The 23,395-nt window shown below is 46.5% G+C and overlaps 1 protein-coding gene and 1 pseudogene across 1 annotated transcript in view; both read left to right on the top strand.

The window, feature by feature from the left end:
- The first annotated feature begins 4,550 nt into the window (after positions 1-4,550).
- LOC105724076 (zinc finger protein 98-like) lies at positions 4,551-13,421 on the top strand (annotated as a pseudogene).
- A 253-nt stretch (positions 13,422-13,674) lies between these two features.
- Positions 13,675-23,395, top strand: part of RTF1 (RTF1 homolog, Paf1/RNA polymerase II complex component) — a 69,783-nt gene continuing 60,062 nt past the window's right edge. Inside the window, exon 1 of the mRNA XM_012462451.2 lies at positions 13,675-13,881. Coding sequence (XP_012317874.1) covers positions 13,675-13,881 — 207 coding nt within the window. The remainder of the gene's footprint in view (positions 13,882-23,395) is intronic.

Consider the following 23,395-nt stretch of genomic DNA (forward strand, 5'->3'; position numbering starts at 1 on the left):
GAAAAACATGACAATGCCAGGCAGAAGAAAGGCCGGAGGCATTAGGGGAAGGAAAGAAAGACAGAGCAGAGGGAAAATGATTATGTAGGTTAACGCAACCATGTCTGTAGCACCTTCTTCCTTGGCTTCCCAGGCAGTGGTAGTGGGCTCCACCAGATCTTAACTATAGCTTTGTTCACAACAAAACTGAAACCTGGCTGGGTGTGGTGGCTCATGCGTGTAATCCCAGCACTTTGGGAGGCTGAGGCAGGTGAATTACGAGGTCAGGAGTTCAAGACCAGCCTGGCCAACATGGTGAAACCCTGTCTCTATTAAAAATATAAAAATTAGCCAGGTGTGGTGGTGAGCACTTGTAATCCAAGCTACTTGGGAGGCTGAGGCAGGAGAAAGGCATGAATCAGGGGACATGGAGGTTGCAGTGAGCCGAGATCTTGCCATTGCACTCCAGCCTGAGTGACAAGAGTGAAACTCCGTCTCAAAAAAACAGAACAACAACAAAAACTGAAACCTATCTAAATTAGACATGGAGACAACAGGGGACAACCTATCTATTTGTGGACATAGGGGAGACAAATGTCATAAATGATAATATGACAGGCTGGGCGTGGTGGCTCACGCCTGTAATCCAAGCACTTTGGAGGCCAAGGTGGGTGAATCACCTGAGGTCTGGAGTTCAAGACCAGCCTGATCAACATGGTGAAACCCCGTCTTGATAAAAAATAAAAATAAATGATAATATGACAAAGGGAAGAAAGTGAAGCAAACTAAAAGTAAAATTTCGACACCGCATAAGAAATAGCACTTGGAGATAAATCCTCTCAGCAAGGCAGTTTACTTCCATAGAAGGGTGCGGCTCATGGATGGAGCAATGGTGGCCACACACTTGGACAAGTGGGGAAAAGGGTACTTTTGCCTGATAGGGGTCGACCCTACTGCTGTGTTGTTCCCCTATTGGCTAGGGTTAGACCGCACAAACTAGACTAATCCCGATTGGCTATTTTAAAGAGAGCAGGAGTCTGAGCTGGAGTGGCAGGGTAGGTGTTTTGTGGGAAGGACAGTTACGGGCGGGTCAGAGCAGGTTGCCAGAGGTGACCTAGGTCAAAGAAGGTGACCAGAGCAGGTGACTGGAGCAGGTGACCAGGACAAGTCAGAATGGAGCTAGGGGCCCGGGGAACAGATATGAACTACTGATTAGAACTGGTGGAGAAAGTTGTTTACTGGAATTACAAAGAAGATAAACTAGGCCGGGCGCGGTGGCTCACGCCTATAATCCCAGCACTTTGGGAGGCCAAGGCAGGTGGATCACGAGGTCAAGGGATCGAGACCATCCTGGTCAACAAGGTGAAACCCCGTCTCTACTAAAAATACAAAAAAATTAGCTGGGCATGGTGGTGCGTGCCTGTAATCCCAGCTACTCGGGAGGCTGAGGCAGGAGAATTGCTTGAACCCAGGAGGCGGAGGTTGCGGTGAGCCAAGATCGCGCCATTGCACTTCAGTCTGGGTACCCAAACAACAGCGAAACTCCGCCTCAAAAAAAAAAAAAAAAAGAAGTTAAACTTTAAAATAGAGGATTAAAGAATAAGAGGGCTGAACATACTGACTGACATACTGATTCTTTGAAGAGAAACTTGGGGTTCACTATAACAAAATGAATAGTAAGAACATCATTGGGAAGGCTGGGACCAGAGGACACTGAAGCTGTTCTGAATCAGGACATGAATGAGTAAAGCCCTGTAGTCCCCTATAATGCAGGCAGTGAACAAAGAGTCAGAGGTGTTGTTCAGCCCTGGCCAACCTTAGAAGGTAGCAGGATCGTTTTTTGTTTTGTTTTGGAGACGGAGTCTTACTCCGTCACCCAGGGCAAGGTGCAGTGGCCCAATCTCGACTCACTGCAACCTCTGCCTCCCAGGCTCAAGCAATCCTCCTGCCTCAGCCTCCTGAGTAGCTGGAACTACAGGTGCACGCCACCACCATGCCTGGCTAAGTTGTGTAGTTTCAGTAGAGACAGGGTTTATCCATGTTGGCCAGCCTGGTCTTAAACTCCTGATCTCAAGTGATGTGCCCACCTTGGCCTCCCAAAGTGCTGATATTACAGGTATGAGTCACTAAACCCAGCCAGGATAGTTTTTTATTTGTTTGTTTGTTTGTTTGTTTTGAGACGGAGTCTAACTCTGTTGTTGAGGCTAGAGTGCAATGGCGTGATCTCGGTTCACTCCATCCTCCACCTCTGAGTTAAAGCAATTCTCCTGCCTTAGCCTCCCGAGTAGCCGGAATTACAGACACTCACCACAATGCCTGGATAATTTTTGTAATTTTAGTAGAGACAGGTTTTCACCATGTTGGCCAGACAGGTCTCGAACACCTGACTTCAGGTGATCCACCCGCCTGGGCCTCCCAAAGTGCTGGGATTACAGGCATAAGCCACTGTGCCCAGCTTTTTTTTTTTTAAGCCGCTGAGTTTGTGTTAAACATGATCCTAATGTCATTTCCAATCAATATTAAATGAGATAATATATATATTTAAAATGTTTGCCTAATTCTTGGAAATTTTTGGTAAATGTACAAAAAAGCTAGCTAGTATTGCTGAACGCTAGGACAGAGTTGCTCAACAAGTACACAGTCCAGTACAGGGCATGTCGTCAAACAAATAACTGAAGCACAGTTAGAGAGAAACTATAGTAGAGGGAGGCACTAGGTACAAGACTGGCCCAAAGAAGGGTGTAATGAGCACTTATGGGCTAGATATTGAGTTTAACAAGTCTCAGGCATTTTCTCTTTCAATTCTCAGAACAATTCTGTGATGTAGGTACTCATATTACACCTATTTCTCAGGTAAGAAAACATATTAAGTAACATGGTAATCACATGCTTGTCAGAGCTGTTGAAGTGGCAGAGCTGGAATTCAAACCATGTCTGTCTGCTAAATCCAGGATACATGCTCATTCATTACACTGTATCATGTCTGCTCATCTGAGTTAGGGAGTAGTTCCTAGAGGAAGACCATGAGCTGAGCATTGAAGGATAGGGCATTTAACAGACAGATGAGAGGGAGAAGGGCACTCCAGGTGAGGGAGCATGTATACACAAAGGCAGGGAGTTATGAAACAGACTGTGTGCCTATAGAAATGGAAGACTTCCACTTGTCAGAATAGTGATGATTTCTACTGTCTAAACAAGATAGTCAAGTCCAGGGCCATGCACTTATCATACCATGTCTTTTTCTTTTTCTTTTTTTTTTTTTTTTTTTGAGATGGAGTCTCACTCTGTCGCCAGGCTGGAGTGCAGTGGCGTGATCTAGGCTCACTGCAACCTCCACCTCCCGGTTTCAAGTGATTCCCCTTCCGCAACCTCCTGAGTAGCTTAGACTACAGGCACGTGCCACCATGCCTGGCTAATTTTTTGTATTTTAGTAGAGATGGGGTTTCACCATGTTGGCCAGGCTGGTTTCAATCTCCTGATCACATGATCTGCCCGCCTTGGCCTCCCAAAGTGCTGGGATTACAGGCGTAAGCCACCACGCCCAGCCTCCATACCATGTCTCTTAAGACTTACCACAATCTTGTAAGACAGATGATATTTCCCTCCTTTATCACTGAAGGGAATGAAACTCAGAGAGGTTAGGTGACACAACCAAGTTCACAGAGATAAACAAGTGTGAGAACTAGCCTCTGAATGCAGGTCTGGTAAGTTCTATGCACTAATTTGGATTAAAGGATGAGGTGAGAGCAGGAAAGGGAAGCAGGATAGCAGTTTCTCAACTATTTTTTGCTGTGACCCATAACAAGAAATGTAATTTGCTATGACCTAGTATATACATAATATATATGTGGTGGCATTATCTAGTCCTCATCCACATCCACTTAGTCTGTACCTCTGGGCATATTGGAGGATAATACCTCTCTGCCTTTTTCCAATTAGGAAGTCACCTGACTAGCTCTGGCCAATATATTATGAGGAGAAGTGAACATTTATCAATCCTGGCCAAAACATTTCATTTCAGGTCCAAGATCATCCAGTGAGGCCGGGCACAGTGGCATGATCACCTGTGATCCCAACACTTTGGGAGGCTGAGGCAGGCAGATCACTTGAGGTCAGGAGTTAGAGACTAGCCTGGCCAGCATGGTGAAACCCCATCTCTACCAAAAATACAGAAAATCAGCCAGGCATGTTGATGAGCATCTGTAATCCCAGCTACTCCGGAGGCTAAGGCGGGAGAATTGCTTGAACCCGGAAGGCAGAGGTTGCAGTGAGCCAAGATGGCACCACTTCACTCCAGCCTGGGTGACAGAGCAAGGCTCTGTCTCAAAACAAACAAACAAACAAAAACCAAAAAAAAAAAGGCAAATTTCTGAACCAATCCCTAGGGCCAGAGAGGTGAGACATGCTGATTGGATAAAACCAGTTAGCAGGGCTTCCAGGATATGGTGGCAGGTTTGTTCTTGCTGCAGCTGGAGCTCTGGGTTTCGTCTTTGCTGTTTTGTGTTCTCTGCTCCTAGAGGCCCAATCTCTGTGGCCCAGTGACCTGCTGGTACTGGAGATCCACAACTAAGATGCCAGGGCCCCCTGGAAGCCTAGAAATGGGAGTGTTGACATTTAAAGATGTGGCCGTAGAATTCTCTCTGGAGGTGTGGCAATGCAGCAGAATTTATATATGGATGTGATGTTAGAGAACTACAGAAACCTGGTCTTCCTGGGTATTGCTGCCTCTAAGCAAGACATGATCACCTGTCTGGAGCAAGGAAAAGAGGCTTGGAATGTGAAAAGACATGAGATGGTAGCTGAACCTCCAGAGTTTTGCTCCTGTCACCCAGGCTGGAATGCAGTGGCATGGTCTCAGCTCACTGCAGCTTCCGCCTCCCAGATTCAAGTGATTCTTGTGTCTCAGCCTTCCATGTATCTGGGATTACAGGCGCCTGCCACAATGCTCAGCTAATTTTGTATTTTTAGTAGAGACAAGATTTCACCATGTTGCCCAGGTTGGTCTCAAACTCCTGACCTCAGGTGATCCACCTACCTCGGTTTTCCAAAGTGCTAGGATTACAAGTATGAGCCACCACGCTCAGCCTATTCATGTTTCTTCTTAATAACCAATAATCATTTGGTATAATTGTTTCCTGTCTGTGATGCCACAGTCTTTCTGCTGCTGTAAAACTTAGTCTCAGCAGACTCAAACTGTCATTTGAAAGAGTACCACTATTTCTTTCAGAACTTTATGTAATGAGAGACAGGAACCAGTGTCTGTAAAAGCCCCTACCATCCAGAAATAAAGATGTATAAGTTAGTTTAAAAAAAAAAACAAACAGCACAACCCTTAAGGATGGAGACCCCCTTAAGGGGGTCTCCTTATGTAGCCAAGGCTGGTCTTGAACTCCTCACTTCAAGTGATCCTCCTGCCTAGGACTCCCAAATTTTTGAGATTACAGATGTGAGCCACCAGAGCCATGCTTATGAAAGTATAGGCCACAGTCACTGTTGTAGTCTTTCATCTTCCATTTATTCCTTAGCCCTGATCACAGGACAAGAATTGTTTCCCATGCCAAGTTCACTAATTACTGCCATATCCATTGTTTCCTCTCAGTTCTTACCTTATTTGACTTTCCTGTATCATCTGGCCCTGTTTGCTTCCTTTTCTTGACTCCTTTGCTTTAGGTGATGCAATTTTCCTTTTTTGTTGTTGTTTTTTGAGACAGTCTTGCTGTCTCCCAGGCTAAAGTGCAGTGGTGCAATCCTGGCTCACTGTAACCTATGCCTCCCTGGTTCAAGCAATTCTCCCGTCTCAGCCACCCAAGTAGCTGGGATTACAGGTGTGCGCCACCACACCTGGCTAATTTTTTGTATTTTTAGTAGAGACTGGGTTTTGCCATGTTTACCAAGCTGGTCTCAAACTCCTGACCTCAAGTGAAGACCCACCTGCCTTTGCCTCACAGAGTACTAGGATTACAGGCGTGAGCCACCGCATCTGGACTTGTGATGCAACTTTCTCGAGGTTCTGCTTCTACCACTCAGGCCACTCTTTTTTTTTTTTGGTTTTGTTTTTTTGTTTTTTTTGAGGCGGAGTTTCATTCTTGTTGCCCAGGCTAGAGTGCAATGGCGTGATCTCGGCTCACCACAACCTCTGCCTCCCAGATGATTCAAGACATTCTCCTGCCTCAGCCTCCCGAGTAGCTGGGATTACAGGCATGAGCCACCATGCCCAGCTAATTTCGTATTTTTAGTAGAGACGGGGTGGTCAGGCTGGTTTCGAACTCCCGACCTCAGGTGACCCACCCGCCTCAGACTTCCAAAGTGCTGGGATTACAGGCGTGAGCCACTGTGTCCGGCCTTTATATTTATTTTGAGACAGAGTTTTGCTCCTGTCGCCCAGGCTGGAGTGCAATGGCACTATCTCGGCTCACTGCAACGTCCTCCTCCCAGGTTCAAGTGATTCTCCTGCCTCAGCCTCCCAAGTAGCTGGGGTTACAGGTTTTCACCACCATGCCCAGCTAATTTTTTGTATTTTCCTAGAGACGAGGTTTCACCATGTTGGCCAGGATGGTCTGGAACTCCTGACCTCAGGTGATCCACTTGCCTTGGCCTCCAAAGTGCTGGGATTACAGGTGTGAGCCACTGTGCCTGGCCTTTTTTTTTTTTTTTTTTTTTTTTTTTTTGGAGACAGTGTTTCGCTCTTGTTGCCCAGGCTGGAGTGCAATGGCTCAATCATGGCTCACCACAGCCTCCACCTCCCGGGTTCAAGTGATTCTCCTGCCTCAGCCTCCTGAGTAGCTGGGATACAGGCATGTGCCACCATGCCTGTCTAATTTTGAATTTTTAGTAGAGATGCGGTTTCTCCATGTTGGTCAGGCTGGTTTCAAACTCCTGACTTCAGGTGATCCATCTGCCTCAGCCTCCCAAAGTGCTGGGATTACAGGCCTGAGCCACCTTGCCCAGCCCTCTTTTATTTTATTTTTATTTTTATTGAGATAGAGTCTCGATCTGTAGGCCAGGCTGGATTGCAGTGGCATGATTTTAGTTCATTGCAACCTCCACCTCCTGGGTCCTGGTTCAAGCAATTCTCCTGCCTTAGCCTCCCAGGTAGCTGGGATTACAGGTGCCCGCCACCATGCCCAACTAATTTTTGTCTTTTTGGTAGAGACGAGGTTTCACCATGTTGGCCAGGCTAGTCTCAAACTCCTGACCTTGTTATCCACCCATCTCGGCCTTTCAAAGTGCTAGGATTACAGGCGTGAGCCACTGCACTTGGTTTATATTAATTAATGGAATCACTGTCCATTTTGTTATCTAAACCTACTCCCTGTTATCCTTCCTCAGGACTTTACTCAAATTCTTCCTAACCCTCGTAATTCTATCTTCTTCTTCGTTTTTTTTTGAGTCAGAGTCTCTCTCTGTCGCCTAGGCTGTAGTGCAGTGGCGCGATGTCGGCTCACTGTAACCTCCACCTCCCTGGTTCAAGCGATTCTCCTGCCTCAGCCTCCTGAGTAGCTGGGATTACAGGCGCCTACTACCCCGCCTGGCTAATTTTTGTATTTTTAGTAGAGATGGGGTTTCACCACGTTGGCCAGGCTGGTCTGTAACTCCTGACCTCATGTGATCCACCTGAATTGACCTCCCAAAGTGCTGGGATTACAGGCATAAACCACTGTGCCTGGCCATATTTTCTTAACACATCTCACTATACCCTTCGTTTATCCCCATTGCTGCTGCCTCTTTAATACTTTATTTTTATTTTTTTTATTTTTTTTTATTTTTTATTTTTTTTTTTGAGACGGAGTTTCGCTCTTGTTACCCAGGCTGGAGTGCAATGGCGCGATCTCGGCTCACCGCAACCTCCGCCTCCTGGGTTCAGGCAATTCTCCTGCCTCAGCCTCCTGAGTACTGGGATTACAGGCACGCGCCACCATGCCCAGCTAATTTTTTGTATTAGTAGAGACGGGGTTTCACCATGTTGACCAGGATAGTCTCGATCTCCTGACCTCGTGATCCACCCACCTCGGCCTCCCAAAGTGCTGGGATTACAGGCTTGAGCCACCGCGCCCGGCCTTATTTTTATTTTATTATTTTATTATTATTTTTTGAGACGGAGTCTTGCTCTGTCACTTAGGCTGGAGTGCAGTGGTGCAACCTCGGCTCACTGCAACCTCCACCTCCTGGCTTCAAACGATTCTCCTGCCTCAGCCTCCCAAGTAGCTGAGACTACAGGCACACGCCACCATGCCCAACTGATTTCCTGTATTTTTAGTAGAGATGGGATTTCACCATGTTAGCCAGGATGGTTTTAATCTCTTGACCTCATGATCCACCTGCCTGGGCCTCCCAAAGTGCTGGGATTACAGGCATGAGCCACTGCTGCACCTAGCTTTTTTTTTTTTTTTTTTTTGAGATGGAGTTTTGGTCTCCTTGCCCAGGCTGGAGTACAATGGCGCAGTCTCAGCTCACTGCAGCCTCCGCCTTCCAGGTTCAAGCAGTTCTGCCTCAGCCTCCTGAGTAGCTGGGATTACAGGCATGCGCCACCATGCCCAGCTAATTTTTGTATTTTTAGTAGAGATGGGGTTTTCCATGATAGTCAGGCTGGTCTCGAACTCCCAACCTCAGGTGATCTGCCTGCCTTGGCCTCCCAAAGTGCTGGGATTACAAGCATGAGCCCCCTCCCCTTTTTATATTTTTTTGAGAGGAATTCTCACTCTGTCGCCCAGGCTGGAGTGCAGTGGCACCATCTTGGTTCACTGCAACCTCTGTTCCCTGGGTTCAAGCAATTCTCCTGTCTCAACCTCCCAAGTAGCTGGGATTACAGACATGTGTCACTACACCCAGCTAATTTTTGCCTGTGTGAGCCACTGCATTTGGCCTGGAATCATTTTTCTAATTAGGAAGAAATTCTATTACTCCAAAAATATTAAAAAATCATTCATAAAAAATTCATACTTGGCCAGGCGCAGTGGCTCACACCTGTAATCCCAGCACTTTGGGAAGGCTGAGGTGGGCGGATCACTGAGGTGAGGAGTTCAAGACCAGCCTGGCCAACATGGTGAAACCCCGTCTGTATTTCAAACAAAAACAAAAACCAGTTGGGTGTGGTGGTGAAGCCTGTAATCCCAGCTACTAGGGAGGCTGAGGCAGGAGAACCGCTTGAACTAGGGAGGTAGAGGTTGCAGTGAGCTGAGATCTTGCCACTGCATTGCAGCCTGAGCGACAAGAGCAAAACTCTGTCTCAAAAAAAAAAAAAAAAAAAAAAAATTCATACTCATTATAGAGCTCAAACAGCACCAAAGTGTATAAAGTACAAAATAAAAGGCCGGGCACGGTGGCTTATGCCTGTAATCCCAGCACTTTGGGAAGTGAAGGCGGGCAGATCACGAGGTCAAGAGATAGAGACCATCCTGGCCAACATGGTGAGACCCCCATCTCTAATAAAAATACAAAAATTAGCTTGGTGTGGTGGTACGCGCCTGTAGTCCCAGCTACTTGGGAGGCTGAGCCAGGAGAATCAATTGAACCCGGGAGGCGGAGGTTGTAAAGGGAGCCGAGACTGCGCCACTTTACTCTAGCATGGGTGACAGAGCGAGACTCCATTTCACAAACAACAACAACAGCACACAAAAAAAACAAAAGTTAGGACAGGCGCAATGGCTCACGCCTGTAATCCCAACACTTTGGGTGGCAGAGACAGGTGGATCACCTGAGGTTAGGAGTTCGAGACCATCCTGGTCAACACGGTGCAACCCTGTCTCTACAAAAAAATACAAAAATTAGCTGGAGCCGGGCGTGGTGGCTCACGCCTGTAATCCCAGTACTTTGGGAAGCCAAGGTGGGCTGATCATCTAAGGTCAGGAATTCAAGACAATCCTGGTCAACACAGTGAAACTCTGTCTCTACAGAAAATACAAAAAATTAGCCGGGTGTTGGTGGTGAGCACCTGTAATCCCAGCTACTTGGTAGGTCGAGGCACTAGAATTGCCTGAACCCTGGAGGCGGAGGTTGCAGTAAGCCAAGATCGTGCCACTGCACTCCAGCCTGGCAACAGAGTGAGCCTCAGTGGAAAAAAAAATGTACAAAATAAAATCTCCCATTTCTAACCCCTTCTCAGTGCAGTCTCTCTCCCAAAAGTGTAATAAGTATAGCTGACATTTATTGTTTACTGTTTGCCAGCAAGTATTCTAAGCACTTTTTTACATGTATTAACTTTTCTTTTATTTTTTTGAGATGGAGTTTCGCTCTTGTTCCGCAGGTTGGGGTGCAATGGTGTGATCTTGGCTCACTGCAAACTCTGCTTCCTGTGTTCAAGTGATTCTCCTGTTTCAGTCCCCCGAGTAGCTGGGATTACAGGTATGCACCACCACACCAGCTAATTTTTGTATTTTTAGTAGAGATTGGGGTTTTACCACGTCGGTCAGGCAGGTCTCAAACTCCTGACTTCAAGTGAGCCTCCTGCATCGGCTTCCCAAAGTTCTAGGATTACAGGTGTGAGTCATGGAGCCTGGCCTAATTTATTATTTTTTTCTTCTTTTCTTTTCTTTTTTAAAGACGGGGTTTCACCATGTTGGTCAGGCTGGTCTTGAACTCCTGACCTCAGGTGATCCGCCCGCCTTGACCTCCAAAGTGCTTGGATTACAGGCGTGAGCCACCACAGCCGGCCCATTTTTTGAGATGTGGTTTCTCTATGTTGCCAAGGCTGAATTGGCACTCCTGGGCTCAAACGATCCTTCCTCCTTAGCCTCCCAAGTAACTGGGACCATAGGCCCATGCCACCATGCATGCTTTGTAACTTACACCTTATAAGAACCCCAAAAGACAGATACTATCATTATCCTCATTTTACTAATTGGAAACTTTCACTGGTTGGGTTCTCTGGGACAAGAGGGAGTTTAAAGCACAGGATGTTTATTCACTAAATATAGACATTGATTAATCTCAATATGGACTAACTTCAGTCCGTAGATCATTAGAAAACCCCTTGCAGGGCCAGGCGCGGTGGCTCACGCCTATAATCCCAGCACTTTGGGAGGCTGAGGCGGGTGGATCATGAGGTCAAGAGATTGAGACCATCCTGGTCAACATGGTGAAACCCCGTCTCTACTAAAAATACAAAAATTAGCTGGGCATGGTGGTGCACGCCTGTAATCCCAGCTACTTGGGAGGCTGAGGCAGGAGAATTGCTTGAACCCAGGAGGCGGAGGTTGCGGTGAGCCGAGATCGCACCATTGCACTCCAGCCTGGGTAACAAGAGCAAAACTCTGTCTCAAAAAAAAAAGAAAAGAAAAGAAAAAGAAAACCCCTTGCAGAAAAATCAACAGATTTCACTCAAATAGCATACTTTATGTATGTATGTATGTATTTATTTATTTATGAATGACAAGTCTCGCTATGTTGCCAGGTGCCAGGCTGGAGTGCAGTGGCACGATCTTAGCTCACTGCAGCCTCCACCTCCCAGGTTCAAGCAGTTCTCCTGCCTCAGCCTCCCGAACTCAAGGGCCACTGACTATGTTATGGCTTTCTTTTTAGCAATTCTGTGTATTAACACATTTAAAGAGGGTCCTTCAGAAGGACACCAGGCTTCAGGGTGGCTAGACATAGGGAAGCTGGGTTGGTGATTTGGGGTCACCTTGGCCATAGGCTCAGTTCCAAGGATATGTTTGGGGAGAAAACTCTAGGGGCTAAATCATAGGAAAACTTTTCTAGGGTAAGGAGATAGCTGGACTTTATTGTTTTGTTTTTTTGAGACAGGGTCTTGCTCTGTTGCCCAGGCTGGAATGCAGTGGTGTGATCTGGGCTCACTACAACCTCTGCCTCCCGGGTTCAAGTGATTCTCATGCCTCAGCCTCCGCAGCACCTGGGATTACAGATACCCCTCACAACCCACAGCTAATTTTTGTATTTTTGGAGAGGTGGAGTTTCACCGCATTGCTCAGGCTGGTCTTGAACTCCTGACCTCAAGTGATCCACCCACCTTGGCCTTCCAAACTGCTGGGATTACAGGTGTGAGCCACTGCGCCCGGCCTAGGTTATTTTCTTTACCTTAATCCTGAACACCTTTTCAAGCTAAGTGGCACTGGGCACTAATGTATTTAATTCAACAGCTGGGATTGGTGGTGGGCGCCTGTAATCTCAGTTGATTACTCCGGAGGCTGAGTCAGGAGAATCGTTTCAACCTGGGAGGCGGAGGCTGCAGTGAGCCACTGCACTCCAGCCTGGGTAACAACAACAGTGAAACTCTGTCTCAAAACAAACAAACAAAAAACACACAAATCAGGCTGGGCACGGTGGCTCACGCCTGTAATCCCAGCACTTTGGGAGGCCGAGGCGGGAGGATCCTTTGAGCCCAGGAGTTCGAGACCAGCCTGAGCAATACAGAGAGACCCCTGTCTCTATTAAAAAACAACGAGGCAGGTGGATCACGAGGTCAAGAGATCGAGACCATCCTGGTCAACATGGTGAAACCCCGTCTCTACTAAAAATACAAAAATTAGCTGGGCATGGTGGCGCATGCCTGTAGTCCCAGCTACTTGGGAGGCTGAGGCAGGAGAATTGCTTGAACCCAGGAGGCGGAGGTTGCGATGAGCCGAGATTGCGCCATTGCACTCCAGCCTGAGTAACAAGAGCGAAACTCCGTCTCAAAAAAAAGAAAAAACAAGAACCCTTCCACTTCAGGCCTTAAAAGTAAAAAAAAAAAAAGACCTGTAATCCCAGCACTTTGGGATCCCGAGGTGGGTGGATCACGAGGTCAAGAGATCGAGACCATCCTGGCCAACATGGTGAAACCCCGTCTCTACTAAAAATACAAAAAAATTAGCTGGGTGTGGTGGCACGCGCCTGTAGTCCCAGCTACTCGGGAGGCTGAGGCAGGAGAATTGCTTGAACCTGGGAGGCGGAGGTTGCAGTGAGCCGAGGTCGCGCCACTGCACTCCAGCCTGGTGCTTGGTGACGGAGTGAGACTCTGTCTCAAAAAAAAAAAAAAAAAAAAAATTATATATATATATATATAAAGAAGAGAAAAAAAAAACCACACAAATCAAATCATGTGGTTCTTCAGTTTAAAATCTTCCAATACTCAATTTCAAACTCCCTAATTCAGCTTACTTATTAGGCTCTGAATGATGCGGTCGCCGAGTCCCTCTCCACCCTCGTCTCTCGACTATCCCCACCCACAATCTCTGCTCTGGCCATAACTAACTTCAGTTCTCCGAATCCAACTTTATTATAATCGCTGGGCCATTTTGCCTATGCGTTCTCTGCGTACAACACTCTACTGTCCTTGTGGGTAACTCAGATGCATTCTCCGGCTCCCAGCTCAGGTGTCACTCGTACAGTCCCCGGTCAGCACGCTACCGCAACAGCCGGTGCCCACCGCGTGGTCCAGGCGACTCATGTCTTCCAGGCGGTCGACTCCTGAAGTCGCCCCCTATACGCCATCAGTGTTGGACAGTTGAAAGGCAGCAGACACGAGAGCCCCCTCAGAGAGGACCTTCATTCTTGCGGCTCCAGCCCCCGATAGATAGAGACACCACCGAACTTCGGCTCCATAGTAGAGACACAGTCAAGGACTCTGCGGCCGTTGCAGGGAAAGCCACCAACATTCTCTGCCCGCACGTTGCGTCGGGGGCGGGGCAGGGCGGGGCATCAGGGGCCGGCGAACGGCGACCGACGAGCAGGGGGCGGGGCCAGGGGCGGAGCGGAGCGCGCATGCGCGGTCGCCTTTGTGTCGGTCGAGCAGCGGCGGTGGCGGCGGCAGCGGCGGCAGTGGCGGTCCCACTGGCAGGCGGGCAAGAGGGGAGTCCGGGCGGCGTCCGGCGTGGGAGCCGGGGGACCACCATGGTAAAGAAGCGGAAAGGCCGTGTCGTGATCGACTCGGACACAGAGGACAGCGGCAGCGACGAGAACTTGGATCAGGTGAGGGCAGGCCGCGGCGACGCGGGCCGGCGAAGCCAGAGGGCTGAGTCCGGGCCGCGGGAGACGGGAGCTGGCCGGGCCTGGAGCCTTCCCACCTGAGCGCCCGGCTCACCCTGTGCCCTGAGCATCGCTGCACCCCTTTCCTGTCTTCCCGGAGCATGCGGGGCCTTGGAGACCGGCCTGGGCCTGGAGACGGAGTCCGGAGGACTTGGCGCCTTGGGCGGGGAGGCGGGGCGGCGGGGCAGAGACCGGGCTGTTGGGCCTCGGGCTCCGGGGTAGCCAAGGGGGCCGTGATCTGCCGGAGCCAGATCGGGGCGGCGGGCTGCAGTCCAGGAGATCCGGGCTGGGAGAGATAGGAAGTATCGCCCGCCAACCTGGGCGGCTGGGAGGTTTTGCAGGAGATGCAAGGGTGCTCTTGGGTCAGTGAGGGGCGAGGGCCAAGAAGATGCGGACTCTGGAAAATGAAGTTTTTCGGACAAGGGATGTAGACAGAGAGAAAGGACACTCTTGTAAATGTTCCTAGGAGTCTCTGCCGTGTTTGGCAAGGAAGACTTAGCTGTGGGCACGAGTTTATTTCGCGACTAGGGTCGTTTGTGTTTGAGAAGGGCCCCTGTTGGGGTGTCAGACCCAAGAAAACACTCTTGGGTGGAGGAAAGAGGGCAGATACTGGAAGTAATAGAGAACTATGTAGGGCGACATGGAGGGACTGTGCATAGCCCAGGCCTCCTCTTGGCCCTTTCATGCAGCTTCCCAGAATTCTTTCTTACTTGAAGACTGTGCAAGGAAGCACTGAAAGTAACTTTTGGCCTCAGTGTCTTGGGGTTGAACTATTTATATACTCTAGAAAATATTATAGGGAGGAAGCTGCTCTTTGTAGCAGTGAGCTATTGATACCAGGAGATACAAAGATGGTCTCCCCTATGTTTAATGAGCAAATGATGTAAGGAAAGAATATGCAGCAGATAGTAGCTTTTGAGTAGAAAGAGTTCTGATCTTGGAGTCTGAAAATTTGAATTCTATTCTGGGCTTATGCTCTTTCCCAGCTATATAACTTTGGTCTTAAATGTAAAATGAAGATGTAACATCAGCCTTGTGTATCTAATTGGTTTATTGTAAGGATCAAGTGTTTGTAAGAATTGATGGCAGTGCAAGCATTTATTAATTATAAAGGTTTTCTATAATTGACTTCCTGGAGGTCTTTTGTATGAGGCCAGAGGTCTCAGTTTGAAAGTATTAGGGACCAGGCGAGGTTGCTGAAACGCCTGAGATGACAGCACTTTGGGAGGCCCAGACGGGTGGATCACCTGAGATCAGGAGCTGGAGACCAGCTTGACTAACATGAAGAAACCCTGTCTCTACTAAAACTACAAAATTAGGCTGGGTGTGGTGGCTCACACCTGTAATCCCAGCACTTTGGGAGGCTGAGGTGGGTGGATCACCTGAGGTCAGGAGTTTGAGACCAACCTGACCAATATGGTGAAACCCCGTCTCTACTAAAATTACAAAAATTAGCTGAACATGACGATGTGCACCTGTACAGTCCCAGCTACTCAGGAGGCTGAGGCAGGAGAATCGCTTGAACCCAGGAGGCGGAGGTTGCAGTGAGCTGAGATCACACCACTGCACTCCAGCCTGGGCAACAGAGCAAGACTCTGTCTCAAAATAAATAAATAAAATAAAATAAAACAATAAAAATAAATACAAAATTAGCTTGGCGTGGTGGCCTATGCCTGTAATCCCAGCTGCTTGGAAGGCTGAGGTGGGGAATCCCTTGAACCTGGGAGGCTGAGGCTGCAGTGAACTGAGATTGCGCGATTGTACTCCAGCCTGGGCAACAAGAGTGAAACTACATCTCAAAAAAAAAATAAAGGAAGTATTAGGACATAAAAGAGGAGGACTTTTAAGAAGAAAAGGACTGGAGAGGTACTATAGAAAGACGACTGCTTTGAAAATGGTAGTAGGGAGGTGGGGAAGTAATGGGGCCTGTATAGGACTATCTAAGGAATAGAAACTTTGTTTTGGGATAGGAATTGAAAGGGTGAGTTGAAAATGTTCTTATTGAAAGGCTCCCGAAATTTACAAAAATATCAAAAGTATAATTTTGACTGTAAGAGTTTCATTGGTAGATAATTTTAGACTGGCAGTTAGGAGGAGTAGAGTCTATTTTTTCTTTTTTTTTTTTTTTAATTTGAGATGGAGTCACGCTTTGTCGTCCAGGCTGGAGTGCAGGGGCACAATCTTGGCTCACTGTAACCTCCACCTCCTGGGTTCAAGCGATTCTCCTGCCTCAGCCTCTTGAGTAGCTGGGATTACAGGCACACGCCACCATGCCCAGATACTTTTTGTGTTCTTAGTAGAGACAGGGTTTCACCATGTTGGCCAGGCTGGTCTCAAACTCTTGACCTTGTGATCCACCCACCTCGGCCTCCCAAAGTGCTGGGATTACAGGTGTGAGCCACTGCACCCTGTGCGAATCAATTTTTTTCTGTCTTCTGATCTATAAATGTGAATGTCTCAGTTAATAACAACATTGGCTACCATTTATATAGTGCCTAGGGTAGGCACTTTAAATTATTTACATTGTCAGGTTTTCAAATTATGGTAAATTTGGAATTATTTACCCTACCTTACATAAAGAAAATGGAGGTTGAAAAAGTTAAATAATTCACACAACTAATAAGTGGTAGCATTGGGATTCGAGCCCAAATTTGCATGACTACAAAGCCTGTTTCTGCTATACCAACTTAATCTGTTAAGTTTTAAATTTTTTCATGTTGCAAAATGATAATGTTTCACAGTCATTTTTCATGGTGCTCGAATTCGTGTTTATAAAGTACACTGAATAGAGGAAATTAGAATATCAGTTAAAAGGATTATTTGGGAAGCTTTCTTGGTAAAGTACTCTCAGGACATCTGTTCAAATGATGAATGAACTAAGCTGCAAATTAGTGTCCTTAGTGGTTCTCCACAGAATTCTGATGAATAAAATAAGTTGATTGCTTCCTTTTGTGGTAGAAATATTTTACCTGATTCACAAAAAGCTTTTTCAAAGTGGGAACTGGAGAGAATTGCCACTTTATTTTTTATTTTTTTTTTGAGATGGAGTCTTGTTCTATAGCCCAGGCTGGAGTTAGTGGCATGATCTCAGCTCACTGCAATCTATGCCTCCTGGGTTCAAGCGATTCTCCTGCTTCGTCCTCCTGAGTAGCTGGGACTGTAGGTGCCTGCCACCACCCCTGGCTAATTTTTGTATTTTTAGTACAGATGTGGTTTTACCCTGTTGATCAGGCTGGTCTTGAACTCCGGACCTCAAGTGATCTGTCTGCCTCGGTCTCCCAAAGGCTGGAATTACAAGCGTGAGCCACCATTCCTGGTTGGAATTGCAACATTTAATCCAATTCTAAATATCTTTTTGTAAAAAGCAATTAATGTAAATGTATAAATAATACCTAATACATTTTAACAGCAATTACAACTTCCTTCCCTTCCGCTCGTCTTTGGCATTCTTGTTATCAGATGGGAACCAGATCAAAATTCCCTTTTCCTCCACATCCTAACAGGGGCACCAGTGCCTTCTGTTTGTCTGTTCAGCACTGTGCCAGATTCTCAGAAGAATCAAAGAGGAAGATCTCTGCCCTCTAGACATTTTCACAAAAGACTTTTAGCAGACGTTCACAGTCAGTCCTGCTTGGGGGTCTTTAGGAATCCTAATGCATTCTGGATATTTCTTACCCCAAATACCTTGGGCTGCTCCATCTAATTCTGAGTCTTCACTAGGGGTATAACATTAGACTTGCTGTCTAGTGTATGGTCCTTGTGGAAGGAATAAACCATGACAGATCACCAAGTATCTAGTATGGAATGGAGCATAGTAAGGAAGGCTTTTGTCCTTGGGTTTTTCAAATGGGAATCTGAGCCATTATGTCAAAAATTTTACCTCCAATTTATTCCTCACTGAAGGTGAGATAGGTGGGCCTTCTAGGCTGGTTTTTCCTGGTGGTGGGGGTGGACCTGTGTGTCTGAAGCCACCTGGCTAGCTTATTTAAAATGTAGGTTGGGGGTTAGAAGGTGCAGCAGTTCCCATCCCAGACTTACTGAATCAGACTCTCAGGGGATAGAGGTCTGGACTCTGCATTTTTAACAGGTATAGTTCAAGTAATTATGATTTATGTTAGTGATTAAGATCACTGCCTGTATGCAAGTTAATCTTTTTTGTAACACATTATAAGTAATTTGGGAGAGAAATAGTTTCCTGTCTCTGCCATAATTTCCAAGTTAAGTACACATGTATAGGCCAGGCATGAAGGCTCATGCCCTGTAATCTCAGCACTTTGGGAGGCCAAGGTGGGAGGATCACTTGAGCCCAGGAGTTTGAGATCAGCGTAGGCAACAAAGTGAGACCTTATCTCTATTTTTTTTTCTTGTTTTTTCTTTCTTTCTTTTTTTTTTTTCTGAGACCTCATCTTTAAAAGAATTTAAAAATTAGCTGGGCATGGTGGTGTGACTGTAGTCCCATCTACTTGGGAGGCTGAGGTGGGAGGATTTCTTGAGCCTGGAAAGTTGTTGAAGTTGCACTTAGCTGGATCCCACCACTTATCTCCAGCTCAGGCAACAGAATGAGACCCCATCTCAAAAACAAAAACAAAAACAATAGAATAAAAAAGGACAAGGAAAAAAGGGCACTTGTATAACTAAAAGAACTTGACAGGGAGGTTTTAAAATGGCGAAGCTATTGCTTTTTATTTATTTATTTTTTTAATTTAGATAGAGTTTCAGTCCTGTCGCCCAGGCTGGAGTGCAGTGGCGGTATCTCTACTGCAACCTACATTTACCAGGCTCAATTGATTCTCCTGCCTCAGCCTCCTGAGTAGCTGGGACTTCAGGCATGCACCACTATGCCCAGCTAATTTTTGTATTTTTAGTAGAGACAGGGTTTCACCATGTTGGCCAGGCTGGCCTTGAACTCCTGAGCTCAAGTGATCTACCCACCTGGGCCTCCCAAAGTGCCAGGATAACAGGCGTGAGCCACCTGGCCAAGGCTGCTAGTTCTTCTGAAGCTGTTTGAATTGTTGGAATTTTTTTTTTGTTGTTGTTGCCCAGGCTGGAGTACGATGGCATGAGCTCGGCTCACTGCAGCCTCCACCTCCTGGCTTCAAGCGATTCTCCTGCCTCAGCCTCCTGTGTAGCTGGGATTACAGGCATGTGCCACCACGCCTGGATAATTTTTGTATTTTTAGTAGAGATGGGGTTTCTCCGTGTTGGTCAGGCTGGTCTCGAATTCCCGACCTCAGGTGATCCACCCACCTCAGCCTCTCAAAGTGCTGGGATTACAGGTGTGAGCCACCGCCTGACCTGGAATGTTTTTTATTGGGGCCTGTTTTTCCACCTTCCCCCACCCCTTGTCTTGTGTGAACAGTTATATGATAATTAAAGTGGAGTAGTTTAAACTTTTTCTTCTTTTTTTTTTTTTTTGTTTGTGGCAGGGTCTCACTCCCCGGCTGAAGTGCAGTGGCACAATTATAGTTCACTGCTGTAGCCTTGACCTCTCTAGCTCAGTCATCCTTCCACCTCAGCCTCTCAAGAAGCTGGGACTACAGGTTTACACCACCACACCCAGCTAATTTTTTAAATCAGTTGTGGAGATGGGGGTCCCACTACATTGCTAGGCTGGTCTTGAACCCCTGGGCTCAGGTGATTCTCAAGCTTTGGCCTCCCAAAGTGCCGGGATTACAGGTGTGAGTCACCTCGCTTGGCCTTTATTTATTTATTTATTTATTTATTTATTTATTTATTTAGAGATGGAATCTTGCTCTGTGGCCCAGGCAGGAATGCAGTGGCGTGATCTCCACTCATTGCAGCCTCCACCTCCTGGGTTCAAGCATTTCTCCTGCCACAGTCTTCCGGGTAGCTAGGATTACAGGCACTCGCCACCACACCCAGCTAATTTTTTTGTATTTTTAGTAGAGACAGGGTTTTGCCATGTTGACCATACTGGTCTTGAACTCCTGGCCTCACGTGATCCGGTACCTGGCCTTTGAAAGTTTTTTAAACTAAGACCTAGTTTGAGAGTTTGAAAGCTTTTCTTTTAGCATTTGACCTGGTAGTGACGCTGTTCTTATGTTGACCACACCCTTTCTTCAACATTTTGAAATCTCAAAATACTTGCTCTTGGTGCCCGTGGGAAAGAATAATTTGAGGCAAACCTCTGGGCTGTATGTCATCATTCTTTTTTTTTTTTTTTCTTTTTTTTTGAGACGGAGTTTCGCTCTTGTTACCCAGGCTGGAGTGCAATGGTGCCATCTCAGCTCACCGCAACCTCCGCCTCCTGGGTTCAGGCAATTCTCCTGCCTCAGCCTCCTGAGTAGCTGGGATTACAGGCACGTGCCACCGTGCCCAGCTAATTTTTTGTATTTTTAGTAGAGACGGGGTTTCACCATATTGACCAGGATGGTCTCGATCTCACGACCTCGTGATCCACCCGCCTCGGCCTCCCAAAGTGCTGGGATTACAGGTGTGAGCCACCGCGCCCGGCCCTGTCATCATTCTTTATGGAATAATATTTATGCATAAGTCCTATAAAATGAAAAGCATTCTTCAAGTTAATAAAAGAACCAGAGTTCTCAATTCAGATCAGTACAATGCAGTATTTATAAAAATTTTACTCTGTCTTTCCAAAAAAAGAAAAATTGAGCTATATCCACACTGGGATGCTTTATTTTAGAGTTTTCTTATTTAAAATGGAGATTATATTGTCATGTCCTGTTTTTCTCACTTGAAGTAGCAAAAATTAAATTTGTCTTTGAGAAAGTAGGCCCCCTAAGTATTTTTTTGTTTTTTGAGACAGGGTCTCACTCTGTCCCCCAGGCTGGAGTGCAGTGGTGCAATCTTGACTCACTGAAACCTCTGCCTCCTGGGTTCAAGCAATTCTCTGCCTCAGCCTCCTGAGTAGCTGGGATTACAGGCACCCACCATCACGCCTGGCTAATTTTTGTAATTTTTTTTTTTGAGACTGGGTTTCACCATGTTGGCCAGGCTGGTCTCAAACTCCTGACCTCAGGTGATCCGCCTGCCTCAGCCTCCCAAACTGCTTGGATAACAGGCATGAGACATCGTACCTGGCTAAGTTTTGTACTTTTAGTAGTGACGGGGTTTCACCATCTTGGCCAGGCTGGTCTTGAACTGCTGACTTTGTGATCCATCCGCCTTGGCCTCCCAAAGTACTGGATTTACAGGCGTGACCCACCATCCCTGGCCAAACCCTTAAGTATTTTCTAGGAACTGTTTTCAGATACTGCATGTAAAAATAATATTATTACAAAGTATCCTTCTATAAACCTTCCCCATAAAACTTGAGAAATTTAAAAGTTGTGCTTCTTGTTAATGTAGTGTTTTTCACATTAATCAGAGGCAAATTTTGAATGTAGGATGAATTTGTGAGAAGTGTCAGTGTTAATTTGTTAAAGTTTTAATTTGTGTCATAATATTACATCTAGTTTGATATAATTCGCTTGTTAATTTCACTCTTTTCAAAGAGTGAGTCCCATGGGAGCTTTAACAGTGATGCTTTTAGGAAAAATACAAAACCGATCTTCAGACACAGGTCCTAATGGTGTATTTATTGCTTTCTTCCTAGGCTGTAAGTTTCCCCAAAATTAGAGATTGTTCATCTTTCTTTTTCTTGTCTTTTTTTTTTGGTGATGGAGTCTTGCTCTGTAACCCAAGCTGGAGTGCAGTGGTGAGGTCTCCACTCACTAAAACATTCACCTTCTGGGTTCAAGCGATTCTCATGCTTCAGCCTCTCAACTAGCTGGGACTACAGGCGCACGCCACCATGCCCAGCTAATTTTTTGTATTTTTAGTAGAGACAGGGTTTTGCCACATTGGCCAGGCTGGTCTCGAACTCCTGACCTCAAGTGATCCATCCCCCCGCTTGCCCTCCCAAGAGTGCTGGGATTACAGCCAATGAGCCACCACATCCGGCCAATTGTTCGTCTTTCAATGAATGTATTAGACAGTGTTAGGCACTAGAGCTATTGGGTGAACAAAATGGAAGCAGTTTCCACCGTCAAGGAGTGTAAAGTGGAGTGAGAGAGAGATGGGGTGAGGGCATTGCTCAGAGAGACTCATTTCCTTAAAATCGCACTACAGGCCATGAAGCAAGGATAAGAATACTGTGGAAGTATTACCAGGGACCCTATTCTAGCCTGATGAGAGTGACATTTAAACTGAAACCTGGAATATGTGTTAAGGAAAAGAAGACTGGAAGACTGAAGAGTAAAAGGAAGGGTGTTGAGTGTTCATGGTTGAGGCACCAGCATATATAAAAGAAATGAGGCAGGAAGGATCTAGAACCCTTATGAAACTGAAAGAAGCACAGAGTGAGTGTAACATAACCAGTTGCACAGTTGGAGAGAGAGAAGCACAAATGGAACTGTAGAGGTAGATTTTGTTTTGACCCTTTGAGGATGAAGAGGTCAGTTTAGCAGACTACAACCAGCAGTAAAAATAAAATTGAATTGAATAGAAAACATGGTAAAGATAGTATGTCATACATAGTAAAGATAAGTAATGAGGCCGGGCGCAGTGGCTCACGCCTGTAATCCCAGCACTTTGGGAGGCCGAGGCGGGTGGATCACGAGGTCAAGAGATCAAGACCATCCTGGTCAATACGGTGAAACCCCGTCTCTACTAATACAAAAAAAATTAGCTGGGCATGGTGGCGCGTGCCTGTAATCCCAGCTACTCAGGAGGCTGAGGCAGGAGAATTGCCTGAACCCAGGAGGCGGAGGTTGCGGTGAGCCGAGATCGCGCCATTGCACTCCAGCCTGGGTAACAAGAGCGAAACTCCGTCTCAAAAAAAAAAAAAAAAAAAAAAAGATAAGTAATGAAAGTTGTGTGTCTCATAGGTACATGTACATGTATACTGGGTTTATGAGGTATAATTTGTCTTACTGTGGGCTGGAGTTAAAAAAATTTTTTGGCCAGGTGCAGTGGCTCATGCCTGTAATCCTAGCACTTTGGGAGGCCAAGGTGGGGGGATCACATGAGGCCAGGAGTTCTACCAGCCTGGCCAACATTGCAAAACCCTGTCTTTACTGAAAATGCAAAAATTAGTCGGGTGTTGTGGCACACACCTGTAGTCCCAGCCACTGGGGAGGCTGAGACATGAGAATCCCTTGAACCTGGGAGGTGGAGGTTGCAGTGAGCCAAGATCCACCACCGCACCAGCCTGGGTGACAGAGCGAGACTCCATCAAAAAAAAAAAAAAAAGAAAGAAAATAAAAGAAAGAAAAAAAATTTAAAGCCACTGGCAGGGCCATGTTGGCAATATTAAGGACTTTGGACTTTATTCTTAGGGTAATAGGAAGCCACTGAAGGATTTTAAGTTGGAAGATGTTTTCAGATTTGCTTTACCCAGACTATGTGGAGAGTAATATGGAGGGGAACACTAATTAGGTGTCAGATAGAGGAGTCCAGATGAGAGATGGTGGAGAACATACGTTCCATTAGAATG

Source organism: Aotus nancymaae, unplaced genomic scaffold (assembly GCF_030222135.1).
Source record: "Aotus nancymaae isolate 86718 unplaced genomic scaffold, 86718_ANA_hifiasm-v0.15.2.pri h1tg000011l, whole genome shotgun sequence".
Classification (NCBI taxonomy): Eukaryota; Metazoa; Chordata; class Mammalia; order Primates; family Aotidae; genus Aotus; species Aotus nancymaae.